The sequence below is a fragment of the Bradysia coprophila genome (genome assembly GCF_014529535.1).
Source record: "Bradysia coprophila strain Holo2 chromosome X unlocalized genomic scaffold, BU_Bcop_v1 contig_98, whole genome shotgun sequence".
Classification (NCBI taxonomy): Eukaryota; Metazoa; Arthropoda; class Insecta; order Diptera; family Sciaridae; genus Bradysia; species Bradysia coprophila.
This window is the reverse complement of record NW_023503371.1, coordinates 146102-163766: the sequence shown is the minus strand read 5'-3', so window position 1 is coordinate 163766 and position 17665 is coordinate 146102. Positions and strand designations below refer to the sequence as shown.

The 17665-nt window shown below is 37.4% G+C and overlaps 2 protein-coding genes across 2 annotated transcripts; both read left to right on the top strand.

Annotated features, from left to right (window-relative positions):
- Positions 1–5580: 5580 nt before the first annotated feature.
- On the top strand, positions 5581–6947 carry LOC119070570 (retinol dehydrogenase 13-like). Its single transcript, XM_037174976.1, has 4 exons — positions 5581–5988; positions 6061–6136; positions 6203–6636; positions 6714–6947. Exons 1-4 carry the CDS (start codon positions 5773–5775, stop codon positions 6903–6905), a joined length of 918 nt encoding a protein of 305 aa, XP_037030871.1. The 5' UTR covers positions 5581–5772; the 3' UTR covers positions 6906–6947.
- A 5229-nt stretch (positions 6948–12176) lies between these two features.
- LOC119070569 (neprilysin-4-like) lies at positions 12177–16248 on the top strand. Its single transcript, XM_037174974.1, has 2 exons — positions 12177–15665; positions 15919–16248. Exon 1 carries the CDS (start codon positions 12784–12786, stop codon positions 15658–15660), a length of 2877 nt encoding a protein of 958 aa, XP_037030869.1. The 5' UTR covers positions 12177–12783; the 3' UTR covers positions 15661–15665; positions 15919–16248.
- Positions 16249–17665: the final 1417 nt, after the last annotated feature.

Genomic DNA, 17665 nt, shown 5'->3' with positions numbered 1-17665 from the left:
TAGTTTAGAGGGATTCTTTTGAAAAACAGCCTACCGAAATCGGACGCATTTTCCAGTGGACTTTTTTATATGTGCCTAGAAAGGACTTCGACTTCTCCATACAGGAGTTTGACTCGGCAGCAGAACGCCTGACAAATGACCTTCTGAAATGTTACCATCAAAGTTGTCCCCTTCAATGTTTCAAAGCTGGTCGCTCTGGGGCATTCTTTAATACAGAGCTAAAGAAACTAAGGAAAAGCGTTCGGAAAGCTTTTAATGCAGCTAAATCTAAGGATCCATTACTCATTGGCCTTCGGATAAAAGCTCAAAAAATTTACAGTAAAGCGCTTCGTAGCAGTAAAAGAACCTCAAATCAGCAGTTGATTAATTCAACCACATCTATTTCAGGGACATCCAAACTTCTTAAATCCCTTTCAAAAGACCCGATTTGTGCCATTGGCTCACTGAAACTACCATCTGGTGAATTTACCAACTCTCCAGAATCCTCACTGCAGCACCTTCTCCAATTCCACTTTCCAGGAAGTGTCTCTTCGGAGGACAGAGTACTACCGGTAAATGACTTGTTTAACCTTCCATCAGGTAGGGGTGACAGCAATCTTACGCGTGATATCGTCTCTCGAGAAAGAATAAATTGGGCAGTTCATTCTTTCTCACCTTTCAAATCAGCTGGTGAAGACAGTATTTTTCCTGCAATCTTGCAAAACTCTTTAGATTTCATCATTGATCACCTTTTCGAACTCCAGTCTAATGCCAGTCTAATCCTACAGCACATTCCTCAGTTATGGAGGGGGGTTAGAGTGGTATTTATGCCAAAAATAGGAAAATTCACTTACCAAATTGCAGAATCCTTCAGACCTATTAGTCTAACATCCTTCATACTAAAAACATTAGAAAAATTAATCGATCGCTATCTTCGAGATGCTGTCATTAGTAGCGATGTTTGTAGCATTCATAAGCTTCAATTCGCCTATCAGCCGAGAAAGTCTGCTGAGCTAGCTTTGCATAACCTAATTTATAGAATCGAGAAAGCCTTCAGTCAATGCGAGGAGGCGCTAGGGTGCTTTATCGACATAGATGGAGCATTTAATAATATAATATTCAGAGCTATTGCTCAATCTTGTAGAGAACACGGCATCTGCGAAACGATTATTGGATGGATAATCACGATGCTCCACTCTCGCATTGTCAGCTCATACCTGGGTAGAATCAAAGTGAGCGTCTATGTGAATAAAGGTTGTCCTCAGGGTGGTATCCTTCCCCCATTAATCTACTGTCTGATCAAGGACAGCTTATTAAAACTTCTCAACGGATCGGGATTTTACTCTCAAGCATTTGCCGACGATTTATCGATCATCATCGTAGGTCTCTTTACTTCGACACTTTGTGATCTAATGCAGTCTGCACTTACGCTGGTGGAAAACTGGTGTTTCTCTCAAGAACAGACGGCTAACCCTTCGAAGACAAAATTAATTCTTTTTACCAAGAAAAGAAAAATTCTGGGCTTTAGATCTCCTATTTTCTTCGGAAAACGTATCCCCCTATCGAACTCGGTGAAGTATTTAGGTCTGCCACTGGACTCTAAGTTAACTTTCTCCCTATTTCTGGACACTGCCATCAAAAAGGCAGTGGGAACGATTTGGCACTGTAATAGAGTCTTTGGGCTATCTCACGGTCCTACTCCGAAAATCAGACTTTGGATCTCCACTGCAATCGTTAGGCCTAGGCTTTGCTACGCTGCCATAGTCTGGTGGCAGCGCTGTAAACTTATCACTGTTCAAAATCAGTTGAGCAAACTACAGCGTTTGGCTTTGGTAGGAGTTACCGGGGCAATGCGGTCAACCCCCACGGCAGCTCTAGAAGCGCTTCTTAACATTCCTCCCCTGCACATTCATATAGAATCCGTCGCCAGGTCTACTGCGCTCAGGTTTAATATGTCTAATTCCTTATTGAAGTCAGATTTCGGTCACGCAAGGATCTGGAAAATCATGCTAGAAGAATCACCTGAACTAGAAATGCCTTTCGACCTAATCCCTCCTGCGTTCAGATTCGAAAAATCTTACAAGATTAATTTTCCAGCTAGAAGTGACTGGACCCCAGGTACTGTTAACTCATCGGGTTCAGTAATTGAATGGTATACAGATGGCTCGAGTAAAGGTGACGGATCAGGATCTGGTTATTGTTGTCCCCAATTTGATTGGGTGAAATCGGTACCATTAGGTCGCTGGATTACAGTTTTCCAAACTGAACTAACGGGCATTTTGAGTTGCTGCACAGAGATATTAGATAAAAATATTCGTGGAAGCACCATTCTGATCTGTACTGACAGCCAATCGGCTCTTAAAGCTCTTGATAGCTATAAGTATTCTTCTTCCCTAGCCCTTCAGTGCAGGGACGTCTTAGAACTATTAGCTAGACAATGTCAAGTCATACTTACTTGGATACCGGGCCACAGCGGGCATCCCGGAAATGAACTGGCAGATCAACTGGCCAGGGAAGCTTCTAATACACCTCTATCCGGTCCTGGCTATTGGAGTGTCTGCTTCCGTGTTACAAAGCGTTGTTAAGTGCTGGAAAGCCAGCACTTTTTCAAAGCATTGGAAAAGCATTAACTTTGCCAGACAAGCCAAAGCTTGTTTAGAGATAAGCGAGGCTCGCTCAAGAGTCTTTCTCTCATTATCCAGAAAGGATCTAAAACGCCTTACTGACGTCCTTTCAGGGCATTGTAGCCTTAACAGCCATCTGTTTACTATGGGTCTCACAGATAGTGCATCCTGCAACCAATGCGGCGACATCGAGACGGCTGAACACTTCCTGTGCAAATGTCCCGCATATATTATCGCCAGAGCCAAATGTCTTGGCGCTTACACTCTGAGCTATGATCAGTGATCATATAAAGCTCTTCCACCCTAAGTGTATACTTAACTATATGAACCAAGTGAATAGAATTTAACATGCTGTGGGCACGCACAACAGGCCCATTGGCGGCCAAGGTGCAGGAAATTTTGGGTCTCCCATTATCTCCACCCACTTAATCTAATCTAATCGAAAGGACTTCGACCCTAGAACCCAAAACCACTTTCAAAAAAATTCTTCGAAGTTTTTGTGACTGGTGAAAGGTGATCAAAAAACGAAAACTTGCACTTTTCTTACCAAAATTTCTCCGGGTACATGAGCCGTCCATGGTCTTGTGGGGTGTGATTAGAAAGGTAATCACATGTACTATTGAGCCGAATAGAGACTCATTGGTTTTAAAATTAATCCACACTGAAATATGTGCAGTTGAAGTTTTCAACCGAAAACTTGCACTTTTCTTACCAATATTTCTCCAGTTACACGAGCCGTACATGGTGGTGTGGGGTATCATTTGAAAGGTAATTTTATGTGCTTTTGGGCCAAATAGGGTCTTATGGGGTTTGGATGCATATGCGCTGAAATATGAGGAGTTGAAATGTTTAAGTGCCCATATTTCATCGCATATGCATCCGAACCTCATAAGACCCTATTTGGCCCAAAAGCACATAAAATTACCTTTCAAATGATACCCCACACCACCATGTACGGCTCGTGTAACTAGAGAAATATTGGTAAGAAAAGTGCAAGTTTTCTGTTGAAAACTTCAACTGCACATATTTCAGTGTGGATTAATTTTATAACCAATGAGTCTCTATTCGGCTCAATAGTACATGTGATTACCTTTCTAATGACACCCCACAAGACCCTGTACGGCTTGTGTACCTGGAGAAATTTTGGTAAGAAAAGTGCAAATTTTCGGCTTTCGATCACCTTTCACCAGCCATAAAAGCTTCGAAGAATTTTTTTGAGAGTGGTTTTGGCTTCTAGGGCCGAAGTCCTTTCTAGGTACCTATAAAAAGTTCCACTAGAAAACACGCCCGATTTCGGTAGGCTGTTTTTCAAAAGAATCCTTCTTACTCAGAAATTGCTCCATTGAAACGTAAAATAATAAAAATCTTTTCCTTCATTAGAGAGGGAAAATGGACTTTCCGTCCCAAGGGAAAAGTTTTTCCCTCCTTCGTAAAGGAAAACGTCATACTACACTCGGGAAATAATTTCATATTTCGTATCACAATAAGTAAAAGTATCCGAGTGCCTTAGTGTGTATACCAAATATCAAATTCCTTCCCTTGTACATTAATATACTATTACATAACTAGGGATAAAAAGATGAAAAGTATAGTTTTCAAGTGAATTTTATTGACACACTAAAACGAGACCTTTCATTTTTATCCCGAGTTATGTAATGGATTTTACATGCGTCGAAAGTAGTGCTTGAAACATGAAAAGTACGGTTTTCGACTCATGTAGCACGTAATAAATATTATGCACGTATGACAAGGCGGTCGAGGATTGCCGAGACGGCTTGCCATACGTGCATATTCTTTTTTATCGCATAAGCGAAAACGAGACAACAAGATGTGCGAATGACACTTCGACAATTTACAGAAGTATAATGTTTGTTTATATATCCTAGATGAATAATTTTTTCGGGGAATCACACCGCGTATGCGATAATATATATTATGCACCTGTTGCCAAGATTGGTATTTTGACGTGTAGGACATTATTGCCCTAGCCGAAGGCGTGGGTCATAATGCCTACACGTCAAAATAACAGTCTGGCAATAGGTGCATATCATATTTTATCTGTCGAGAACAGATATACCGAGATAAACAAAAACTCGCTAGAGGGATAAGCTCGAGATTATCGTTCTAGACAGATAATATATATTATGCACCTGTTGCCAAGATTGGTATTTTGACGTGTAGGACATTATTGCCCTAGCCGAAGGCGTGGGTCATAATGCCTACACGTCAAAATAACAGTCTGGCAATAGGTGCATATCATATTTTATCTGTCGAGAACAGATATACCGAGATAAACAAAAACTCGCTAGAGGGATAAGCTCGAGATTATCGTTCTAGACAGATAAAGTATATTATCACATACGCGCGGTGTTCGGATGTCAAGATTACTTAACTAGAAGAATAATTCAAAAATAAATTTCCATTCGATTTTGTCTTGAGACGAAAATATTTTTTTTTCAGGAAACGAAATTCCGTTTTTTTTGTGTAAGCGAACCGACAATTTTTATTAATTGTAATTTTTTTGAAAACAATCTAAACCGGAAATTTTGCACTCAATTTCTCTGCATAATTTGCGATTAAAAACTCGCTTAAGTAATAATTTCGATGATATCTGGTGCTCCTCATTCAGATTAGCATTCCGTGTAGGTAGGTAATGCAAGAGCGGTGGAAAACTTTTGTTGTGTTTTTCGACGTCCACTTTTGTCAACGAATGTGAATCATTTAATATTATCGTAATCTCGATACCATAAAGTCATTTTATCATTTGTATTTAATAAAAAAGCTTTAGCTGATAAGACATCGCAAAAAAATCATTCGATAAAAGGAATGGTTTTCGTCACCAACTATCAAGTAGAACAAATATATCGTCGTCTAGTCGCTGAAATCGGGGTTATTGAAGTCATATGGAATGAGCATAACTCTTTATCATAGCAACTGATAGGCACAACATAAAATGAATGAAGTCAGTCAAGTTCAATAGGAAAACGGCACCCTTTAAAACAACAAAAACAGTCAAAGTGTGTTATATGTTTTTGTCGGTGTTACAAATGTTGAAAACAGTTTGATCCGCGTCGTTGTGGCATTTATTTTTATTTTATTTTTTGTATCTGACAAAGGTTTTCGTTTTCAACTTTATTTTTCTTGATTGAGTCGTTGAAGTCGTTAAACAATGAATGGAGAAGAAGAGGAAGTTTTGTTTAAAAAAGAAAGTAAATCGTTAATCGGTAAAACATTTATCGTAACTGGTGCCAACAGAGGATTCGGTTACGCAATAACCGAAACTTTGGTAGAAAGACATGCTACTGTTATAATGGCTTGCAGAGATTCTGAGAAGGCTTACCAGGCTATATCAAAACTTCGACTGAAAACAGCCACCGGAAGTTTGGTAAATAGAATTTTCTTTACAATTTTGTACGACTTTATGAAAGTGTCTATATTGATGTGGGTGTATTTGCAGAATTTTGTCCCTCTAGATTTGACTTCATTCGATTCGATTGTAAATTTTGCAACGATCATAAAACAAACGTACCCAGGTACTTTTGAGCGTTTGTTTAACGATTTCTGCAACCCTAATTGAAAACTTTTCCCTGAAACGGTAGATATGCACGGTATTATCAACAATGCAGCCGTAAGAGTGGAAGGAAACGAATATTCCAAAGAAAATGTCGAAATAAATTTTGCCACCAACTACCTCGGCCATTTCATTCTGATTCAGTTGCTGCGAGACTATATCGAAGAGAATGCAACCAAAATCGTCCTAGTTTCGTCGCGATCCCATCATAAAGGTACGATTGATTTCAATAACTTTGGCAAATGCGTCGAACCACATCCGGTGTCACCGAAAAGCTATTATCGCAATTCCAAATTGGCGATTTTATATTTTGCCGGCGAACTGTATCGAAGGGGCTACGATGTACATGTAACATGTCCGGATGAGGAATTCACTGAAATGTTTAAGGGTTACAGAATGAAATGGCACGATTACGTATTCAATCATCCATCGATGTATTACATGATGAAATCGTCTGAAGAAGTAAGTTAATTAGTAATTAGTCAAGACTGCGGTAGAGTTGTGGCTGTACTAAAATTATTTCATTTATTTGTTTTTAGACTGTTGGTAACATAATTTACTGTGCAACGAAAAATGTGAATAACGAGCGAAAGAATCCACTGAATGGATATTTGATGACAAACAAAAAACATTCGAAATCGAAAGTATTTTACAGCGAAATCGTTTCAAAACGGTTGTATGAAGAAACGCTGCATATGTGCAATCAAGTGCTAACGCTATCTAACGCATAGGTCCTTTGGATCTCACGATAATGCTTGCCTTCACAGAAATAACTAAAAAAAATGTTTATCTCCTGCAAGCTGATATTTCATACATTACGCGTTTCTGCATATAAACACAAACACATACATAACCACAGCCTATACGATTGGATAATTCACACATAACTCACCTAGGGTAAATTTACTTTCCATCTACATACATATTTGAAAAATTCGGAAGCGAACACGGGACCAGCAGCATATCAACCAAACATGCTGACCACTACGCCAACAAATCACATAACGAGATGCAATTGGTGTCGGTAGTGGTTCGTTAGTTACTTTTACATCGATCAAATAATCAGAGTAGTCGGAATGATGTGATTTGAACGAAATGTTGAGGTGGATAGTATATGTGTGTGAGTAAGTAAATAAAGGATTCTCTGTATGATGTTTTTTTTTGTTGTGAATGCGTTTTAAAACAACATGCTTAATTAGTTAATTTTAAATCCAAATTTTTGTGGTTATTTCGCTAATGTCTGAAATATCAGCTTGCAGGAGATAAAACATTGTTCTACCTTGGTGTATATTTCTCGAATCACTTCTTATGTACAATTGTATATACACTCGCTGGCGCTCGTTATATACAATTGTACATACGAAGTTATTCTCGAAATATATACCAAGGTAGAAAATGTACTATAAATATGCAATACGCCACACAGAAAAAAATCGACGTACTTTCATCTTGTGAAATCGTGCTTGGAATTCTGTAGAAAGCATAGTTTTCACATGCTTACCGTAGTCTGTAATAAGCTATGCGCAAGTGTCAGTTTTTTCGGCTAACATGAATATGAAGAGGTTTGTTGAAATAAAAATAAGAAATTTTATTAAATCGATATTAATCAACGGTGTTTGAAGTGTCGAATAAAGCAATTTGTAGAAGAGTTTTTCGAGTCTTCACTTTAAATAAAATCGACCTAGTACACAGATCGATACTTGGTGTCGGTGGACTCGCCGTCACGACGATATAATAACAACCAGCTATGTGAATTAAATGGTACGGACTGTGGACTCGCTTACTTTTGATTTTTTTCTCCAAAACGAATCTCGTTGGTATGTCCGGCCAGATGTTATAGAAAAACAACAACAGTGCACTCACCACAGCAAGGTGAAGATTCAGGTTCCCCATTTACACCAATTTTTTATTTCAATTACATGTCCTCAAGCACATCACAAACCATTTACACTTATTCATAGATCCTCTGATGGTCCGTTGCCAAAGCGTAAAATAATCAGTTCAAACTAGGAAACCTTAGAGAATTTAAAGGCTATGTTATTACCTACAGCTGCCTGATTGTTATGTATCGTTCGTTGTAAAGACAGTGCATCAAAATCTATTTATTCTTTTGTTAAGCAAAATGACCGTATTTTACAGTCGTATTACGTATGGAGTCTGTGTTGGCTTTGACTTTTCTCCAATTGTTTAGTATCACCACGTAGGGCAGGTAATGAATCAGGTGACCCTTATTGGAAGAACTCACGTAAAAGATTTCATCAATTTTACCACGTTCGAATTTCATGTAAAAGATTTTGGCCCTGGTTAAGCCAACAAAATTCATCATACTTGCGCAACTCACTATAATGACAGTATGAAGCAGTAACAAATAATAGAGAAACATAATGTAAATAAATAAATTGAATTGAAATTGTTTGTGAATGTTACCGATAAAATGACTGTCCACACTAGTAAATGCGATTTACGTAATACATTTTGATTGGAATTTACTGGGGAAATTGCGTGCATGACTTTCAATTGTATGAGAAGAATACTTCAGGGAATACTATGAAATAGCAGTAACGACACAAAAACGCACTTTACTGGTACTGTTCGATGAAATTTTTGAGATATTGTAACACATAATCAGCTTCTCTATTTTAATATGACTGTACAAGGCAATTTACGTTTATTTCATTAGGCTGTTATTGGATGACGGAAAATTACACTAACATCTTACAATGATGTATGGTCAAAAACGTAAATTCTGTAAATTTCTCGTATGATTAATACTTCTTAATAAGAAGAGGATCGTAAGTTTATTTTCTGCGCATTACCATAATGGGCGTGACGCAAGTTTAACTACAAAAGAAAATGTACGACAAAATTGTCGAAGACTGCGAAAGACTGTAACAGGGCACATATAATTTACTGACATATTTTTAGCAGAGATCTTTTTTAAATATTTTTTTACCATGATACCATGATGGCTCATTTTGTGCAAATATAAGAAATTGTGGAAGACAATCAACACTTTTCTATATTTATCCTGTCATTTTGCTACAGATCCCAGTTTAAATTATTAAACGCTGACCGTGAAAGTTGAAACAACTAAAAATCAGGAATATTTTTGCATATGCAAAAATTAAGCGAGGAAGAATGAAAATAAAAGATTTGAAATCATTAGGATTTAAAAAAAAGTGGATCAGATAAAAATACTGCTGCTAACAGTCCAGAGTCTTTTGATTTTCAGAGCCTTGGGCAATTTGTGTTTCAACATCTTTTTCAGTTTTGTCATTCAGATTTTTTATGAAACAATAGTTATTTACGTATGTGTCTTGGACGATTGATTTTATACAATTTCTCGGCCGAATGTACCATAAATCAATCGTCCAAGACAGGTAAGAAAAAAAATTGCCCTCATTTTCGGCCCCAAAGCATGACAAAATGTTTATCAAACAGACAGAGGACGGATATTTGTTAAAAATCCCTTTTAACCTCTTGCAGACGGCAAGTATATGACAAAGTATTTTTAATCTATTGATTTCAAATCTTGTACTTCAATTTTTTTAACATGCATTTTACTGTATAAAGGACCATATTACCCAGAGCTTGTCATTATTTTTGACACTACTTATCGCACTGACAACCCTTATCGCACTGACACTCCTTATGACACTGACACTTCATATGACACTTACTCCTTACGACACTGACACTTCTTATGACACTGACACTCCTTATGACACTGACAGTCCTTATGACACTGACAGTCCTTATGACACTGACAGTTCTTATGACACTGACACTCCTTATGACACTGACACTCCTTATGACTCTGACACTCCTTATGACACTGACACTTCTTACGACACTTACACTAGCTGACAGTCTTTATCACAGTCACACCACGTTTAGCTAGTAGATGCGGACATTTTTGAGACCGAGCTTAAGCAAGCTAAAGACTAAAATTATTTCTGGCTCGTACAGTGGGTTTTTCAGTACATGTTCCTTGATGTTTTTTTAATTTTTTTAATAAAATACAATAAGTGGTACGAAGGAACTTGCATCACATTTCCCTTACAAGGGGTTTTTGACTGATTTTCAAATAAAAAAACAAAAAATCGCCTTTCTCGTTATCCTTCTCTTGTTGTCATCATACTGTTGACACTAAATAAATACGCATTGCAAATGAAAAGGAAAATCTCAATCTCTTTGCTACATCTGTTGATGTACATGCTACATCGTGCAGCACATAATTCATTCTTATAATTTGATACAAGTGCCTCGAAAGAATTCTGCGTTTTTATTGTTCTTAATTAATTAGCAAACAGTAGATATTTATACATTATATACCGAGTCTCTCCATTCAATAAAAGCAAGAAAAAAAAAGATGAATTGAATTGTTTCGCATTTACATTAGTTCGTTAGTGATTGTAATAAATTGTAATGAAAACATAGCTAACGCAAACCCGTACGAAACACCTATTCGTATCAAAAGCCTAGTGTGAAGTGTGAAACTCTTTATTTCTCTTACTTCATACTCTTCTCTACTGAAAAGCTATTCGCCCTTTAAAATCACTTACATTATCCACTCTTTGCCTTGTTATCAAATATAAATAAATTGCCGGAGGCAATATCGACAGCCCTGTACGAAGTCAAATTTCATAAACAGCTATATACCGCTATATTTTCCCATAAATAAACATTTCACAGATGAATATGCTATTATATAGCTCTACATGCCTGTATATAGCTCAATATAGCTGTATATAGTTATATATAGATGTCGATATATGTAATGCCTGAAACACCCCACACACATAACCAATTACGTCTATGTTAACAGAAACTCTCTAAGTATCATTTTTCCCAAGATATTTCTATTTTACTAAAATCCAATATGGCCGTCGGCAGCCATTTTGTTAGGAGACCGGAAATAGCACTGACGCTTTACAATCGTTAATACATTTTAAACAAAAAAAAATCGGTCAAAATTTACTCTAGATATTGACAAAATACTCCACGTTCACTGTACGGCCGAGTAGCCGGATAAGATCTCTCTCTAAGAGACCTAGCTCACGCTCTGGTAAACCTAATTTCATAAGCTTTTTTTTTCCCTGATTGGTACAGTCAATACCTATCTAATAAAGCGAAAGAAGCCGAAATATGTTCAAATTTGGCCGGCCTTCAAACAAAAACTGTTTGGCGCCCTGTACCACCAAGGGGTCTAACTCACGAGTCGGTCATCCGATTTCCATAATTTTTTTTTGTCGATTGGTATGGTAAATATTTTTTTTGACGTATCATTTACAAGTGTAGCGTTTAAATGTCCGGAGATATCTTCGAAAAACCTTAAAGCACTTATTGGGTCCCAGCACGGGAGGGGTTGATCTTAAATCACACATCTTCGAACTTAGCCTGTCTTTTGACATTACCAAACGGAAAAAAAGAATTTTCAAAATCGGAAGCGTTTTACTTAAGTTAGAGAACCCACGGACAGACGGACTTTTTTCGCTGATTTGGCATCTATGGACAACCACAATAGGTTTCCCCTTACTCAGGGAGTCCAATTCGACGTGATACAAACGTATGCGTAAACCTATAAGACCCCAGTGCTTCGTACGGGTCTAAAAAGATTAAATTAAGAATCGTTTAAACTCAAATGTTAGTACACAACAAATCTAATATCAGCGAATGGATTCTTTTTTATTTTATTATTCGTTGTTTAAAAAATTACCATTAACAATAATGCAAGTTAGCTGTGTTAGAGATGGGTATATTATGTGCGAGCATACCCAGATAGATAAATACAGAGGCAGACAACATCCAACCAACCAACTAACTAACTAATGCTCAACTTTGCGTTGTATGATTAATTTATTCGTCGTCATATCTTCTATTGTTGAATATAATCAATGTATAGATACAAATATTTAAATTTAATTGATGTCGGAGTTATCATATAATTGAGAAGTAGCGAAGACGACGGAGGAAAAAAAAACATCTCATTGCATCGCATATACCATAATGTTATATGTATGTATCGCCTGAAATTATTATTGTGGACCATATCAATCTGCAAAGCACAGTGAATTGACTTAAATTGGTTCAACGAGTTCAAATTTATGTCAGTCTTGTTTTTAGCATCGCAACTTACTTACGGTTTTACTATATAACTAAAGTCGACGAAGTGATGATAACATAATAAAATTTAGTTGTGATAAGTGCACGCGGATCAACGTTTATAAGATTTTGCTTCTTCCAAGCCGAGTGAAGAGACACAATTCATTGTTTTAACTGTACAAATTTGTCTAAGTAGTGTTGTGTTGTGTGTGTCAATTATTTAAGCATTTTTGATATTTTCTTTTCAACTCCCTCCTCGTTTAAACCGATTATGTGTTTAGTATGACAAGGTTAATTTATTTATAGTTGAATTATAAGAACGTTTTGGACGAGCGAAAAAAAAAGAGCACCGCTGAACGAACAGTATACACCAACGATATTGAAACGAAATATTTTCAAGGGACGAACACTTTATACAAAGGATCACCCTTAACTCGGTTTCGAATGTGTGATTAAATTCGATAAATGATTAAAAGAATTCGCGACGGTTCAGTTGGAAATTAGATGACGTGCACCGATTGGAGCGATGCTGATTCACAAAAGAGTCAGTTCAAGTGTGCGTTGCGAATAAATCGTCAAACGGGACGTCTACAATGGTGTGCAGGATCCAAATGTATTAAAATGTTTATTATTGTGCCCGTAACATTGCTGCCAGTTGTTTTGATTTTTATTTTATTGACCCATCTCGAAGTGGTCGGCACCATACAACAATACCGAACCGATTATTATCCACTGTCCAACGATCTGTACACTGGTGAAAGTTATAATTTCGAGGATAATGACCGAAAATGTGTGGCCATCAAATACACTATGTCCGACACAACGTTGGACATTGAGGATCGGGATGTGTTAAAGGATATTCGTACGTCGTTTATACCATCAGATTCTCTAGTTTTATCGCCGCACTGCCGTGAGAATTCTGACGCAAGAAAAGACAGAAGTAAGACTTCCGTTAATGAACGATCTTATTCCTATGATGAAGTCATCGACGACATTTCCAGTTTTCGAAGAGGTAGACGGGAACTTAACGTGACCGCCGAGTCTACATCAACAGCTGATGGTGAGAAGGATGGCCAACGGTCACATGCACCACTAAAGAGTAAGCAATCCTATGTTTCTCCTCAAGTACCATTCTGGAAAGGTGAGGGCACATTCGATCAGATACGTAAAACTCAGGCTGACGTTATGCTGCAATATATGGATCAAAGTGTTAATCCGTGTGATGATTTTTATCAATATTCATGTGGCAATTGGGAGAAATTGAATCCGATTCCGAAAGATAAAGCGGCCTACGATACATTCGAAATATTGCGAGAAAGCTTAGATGATGTTATCGAAGAGTTGCTCACATCCATTGACTCAAGAAAACTCGCTCCGACAAACTCACCGCTATCGGTTGACGATAAAACACCAAAATCGTTGGATAGCGTACCGAACATTTTAGGTAACAGCCAACGAGAAACCGATCTGCGCAAGAAAATTCTCCAAAGACGATCGGTTCTTGAGAAAGTGTTACTGAGATACAAGAAGGACATTACGAACCGCGATAGAACGCCAGTCAAGCTGTCAGATGCGGAAATAAAAGCCAAAAATTTATACGAATCCTGCATGAACTATGAACTTCTCGAGAAGCGTGGCATTACACCGTTATTGGATTTACTTAAATCATTGGGTGGGTGGCCAGCGTTGGATTCTGACTGGAGGTCGGATAATTTTAATTGGCTCAACTTGACGGCGAAGTTGCGTTTGTATAACAATGACATTTTTTTGGTACAATGGGTGGGACCTGACATTAAAAATTCGGACGAAAATATAGTTCAATTCGATCAGACAAGTCTCGGTCTGCCCACAAGAGACTATTTCCTGCAACAAGCCAATTCTAAGTACTTGGAAGCGTATAGGGAATACATGACAACGATTATTCATCTGCTCGGCTCTACGTTAGAAAATGCTAGAAAAACGGCCAATGAAATAATTGAATTTGAAACCGAACTAGCTAGAATCACATCGTCACCGGAAGAACGAGCAAACGTTTCATTGCTGTACAAGAAAATGTCCATTGAAACATTGTGTAATGAAGTGCCCGAAATCGATTGGGTATACTATCTGGAAACAGTTCTGGAGAAATCGATTACAATGGACCAGAATGTTGTAATATTTGCAGTCGATTACATGAAGAGTATGGTGAAATTATTCGCCGTGACCGAACAAAGAACCATTTCCAACTATTTGTTTTGGCGTTTCGTGCGACACAGAGTCAACAATTTGGACGATCGGTTCCAAGAAGCAAAGCAAAAGTTTTTTTTCTCCCTATTCGGAAGGGAACAGTCACCACCTCGTAGAAAAAACTGCGTTCTTCAGCTGAACACAAATATGGGTATGGCAGTCGGTGCAATGTTTGTTCGGAAATATTTTGACGAGAACAGTAAAAAGGACACATTGGACATGACACACGAATTGCAACAATCTTTTCGAGAAATCATAAATTCAACCGACTGGATCGATGGTCCGACAAAAGTCCTGTCCGAGGAGAAACTAAATGCAATGTCACTTCGAATCGGATACCCAGACTTTTTGTTATCACATGAAGAGCTGAACAAAATTTACAAAGATTTAGAGATCGACAAAGATAAGTATTTCGAAAATACTCTGGCAGTTCTAGTACACCTGACGCGAACCGAACAGTCAAAACTTGGAGAACCTGTTAACAAAACAACATGGTTCACAGCACCAGCCATCGTCAATGCTTACTATTCTCGGAATAAAAATCAGATCATGTTCCCGGCTGGCATTTTACAGCCTCCATTCTATCATCGTCATTTTCCAAAGTCCTTGAATTATGGCGGCATCGGTGTGGTCATTGGACATGAATTAACACATGGCTTTGACGATAAAGGACGACTGTTCGATCGTGATGGAAATCTTGAACGATGGTGGAGTGACAATGCTGTTGAACAATTCCATTCGAGAGCCAGCTGTTTGATCAATCAGTACGGAAACTACACCGTATCAGAAGTGGGCATACCGGTGGACGGTGAAAATACACAAGGAGAAAATATCGCCGATAACGGTGGCATTAAACAAGCTTTCCGAGCTTACAAAAAATGGTTGGCCCATCATTCGGATGCTGAGAGTTTGAAATATGAAACATTACCGGGCCTAAACGAAACGCACACACAACTGTTCTTTTTAAATTTCGCTCAAGTTTGGTGTGGCGCAACGAGACCTGAAGCAACACGCAATAAATTGAAAACAGCCGTACACAGTCCAGGGAGGTTTCGAGTTATCGGAACATTGTCGAATTCCGTTGATTTTTCCAAAGAATACAACTGCCCGGTGGGATCTCCAATGAATCCAGAATTCAAATGCAGCGTGTGGTGACGAAGGTAAGTTTGTTTTTTTCTCTGTCGGGCACGTATTTAGTTCAATTTAATGGTCACTTATGGTTGCTTTTACCAGTCAGTTTCTAACAGAAATGTTTCTTGACGGGACACCGAAAGCGAATTCTGATAATATGCCAATTATAATGTTCCATTACAGCGATGGACGATGCCAACGTCTATACTTTCTTCATTAAAATATTGAACAGGAGGTTATAATCAAACTGAAAATAATTTTCTTTTTCTTGTAAATTTTCAGGAAAACCATCAAATTTTAGTGTGGTTTGAAATGGCGCCGATGATCGCAATATTTTTGAAATTTGTAAAATTATTTTGAGAATCGAAACACCCATCAGTTATTATTATAGACTGTGCAATGTTTATGAATTAAATAAAAATAAAAAATCTAATAAATAAATAACGAGTGAGCACAACCAGCAGTATAAAACACAACGAAATGATTTTTCTTATAGAAACATTGTTCACACAAACAAATTAACAAAAATATTTTAAATCGTCCACTATACCATCAAATTATGCTAGTTAATGAATATGTTATTAATAAAGATGATTGGTTTTACGACATTTTCGTCATTGTGCGCAATTTTCTTTTAAAGATTTTATTGACGAAATTTTGATAATAAAAACAATGAGTCGTAAAAGTATTGAGTGGAAAAATTATCGAAATTGATAACAGCTTTTAAATAAAGAGAGAAAAATATTTCCGAAGATGACTGCGAATTAGTTGATTCCATGTGTCATGTGGAAAAGACCTTCAGCACCTTAAGATTTATCAGTTTGGATGGTCCATCACAGTCCGTTCATCATGTAAATCATCAGAATAGTTCACGGCTATAAACTATGATATTTATTAAGCTAAGTTAATTGTGCGAAGCATTATAACCCGTGTTTCTTCACGAAATGTGCAACAAAATGATAGTTTTATTTTGTTACACAATTCTTCGAAACAAAAACAATGGTAACGGTTCGGTTAGAAAATGTCTACTTTCTGCCCTGTCCGAACAAGTCGGGAGAAAATTTCTCATGTCTTAGAGTGGTAATTAGGTTAATCGTCACACCACACATTATGAAATAGTTATTTTTTCACCGAGGGGAATAAATGACTATTTTCTCGCCTGAGTCGGGAAAAATAAGTTTTCGGAAATCTACACATCTAGTGCCTAAAAAAGTATTTAGCACTCGGTTGCATAAATAACTATATCAGCGAGTTGCATACTGTTTTGCACACCTAAATATTTCCATGTTCGTATTTAAGTTGCTGTTCCCACTGTTATTATCCGTTTTACTGGTTTATTCGTCTCGTATGTTATTTTAGATGGCAAGTAAGAGAAATAGAGAATAACAGCAAGAACAGATAAGATGCAAACGTGTTGGTGTGCAACACAGTAAAACGTTTTTCTCAAAAATGCCAACGGAAACTTTATTTACTTACCTATCTGTTTTGGATGACATACGAAATAACCTCAAATCAACCGTTCCAAACGAATTGTCCTCATTTTTGGTCTCATCTCACGAACTATTATTTGTACCTTAGTCTGTTACAGGTCTATGAAGTGATACATCAAAGCAGCACGACTAAACTAAACCGAATAAGAAAAGTTCGAAGGTTCTTCCGTAGTCGTGGTCCATTTTCAAAAGTTTATTTCACTAATTTACCACGCCGGTAGTAAATTTTCTAATTTTCAATTTTTGTGTGATTAGCAATTATCAGTGTGTTCATCTTCAGAAAGCACAATTTTAGATTTATCAGAGTTTTGAAAGTCATCGATGCTCCCAGTCATTTAAGTGCTTTCCAGTCTATGATATTTTGAACAATTTATTGACTGGGAACATCGATGACTTTTAAAATTCTAAAAAATTTCAAATATGTTCTGAACTAAAAAAAACCACTGCAATGAAGTCCGAGTACTTTCTCTTAAGGCCAGGTTATGCGTCTGATATATCGCACATATGTCAAGACGCATAACCTGGCCTTAAAAAAGAAA

Excerpts from the sequence above, each read along its gene's own strand:
- LOC119070570 (XM_037174976.1), top strand. The coding sequence starts at position 5,773 with ATGAATGGAGAAGAAGAGGAAGTTTTGTTTAAAAAAGAAAGTAAATCG. Across the intron at positions 6,137-6,202 it reads CATAAAACAAACGTACCCAG|ATATGCACGGTATTATCAAC; the intron begins GTACTTTTGAGC and ends CTGAAACGGTAG. Across the intron at positions 6,637-6,713 it reads TGATGAAATCGTCTGAAGAA|ACTGTTGGTAACATAATTTA; the intron begins GTAAGTTAATTA and ends ATTTGTTTTTAG.
- LOC119070569 (XM_037174974.1), top strand. The coding sequence starts at position 12,784 with ATGACGTGCACCGATTGGAGCGATGCTGATTCACAAAAGAGTCAGTTC.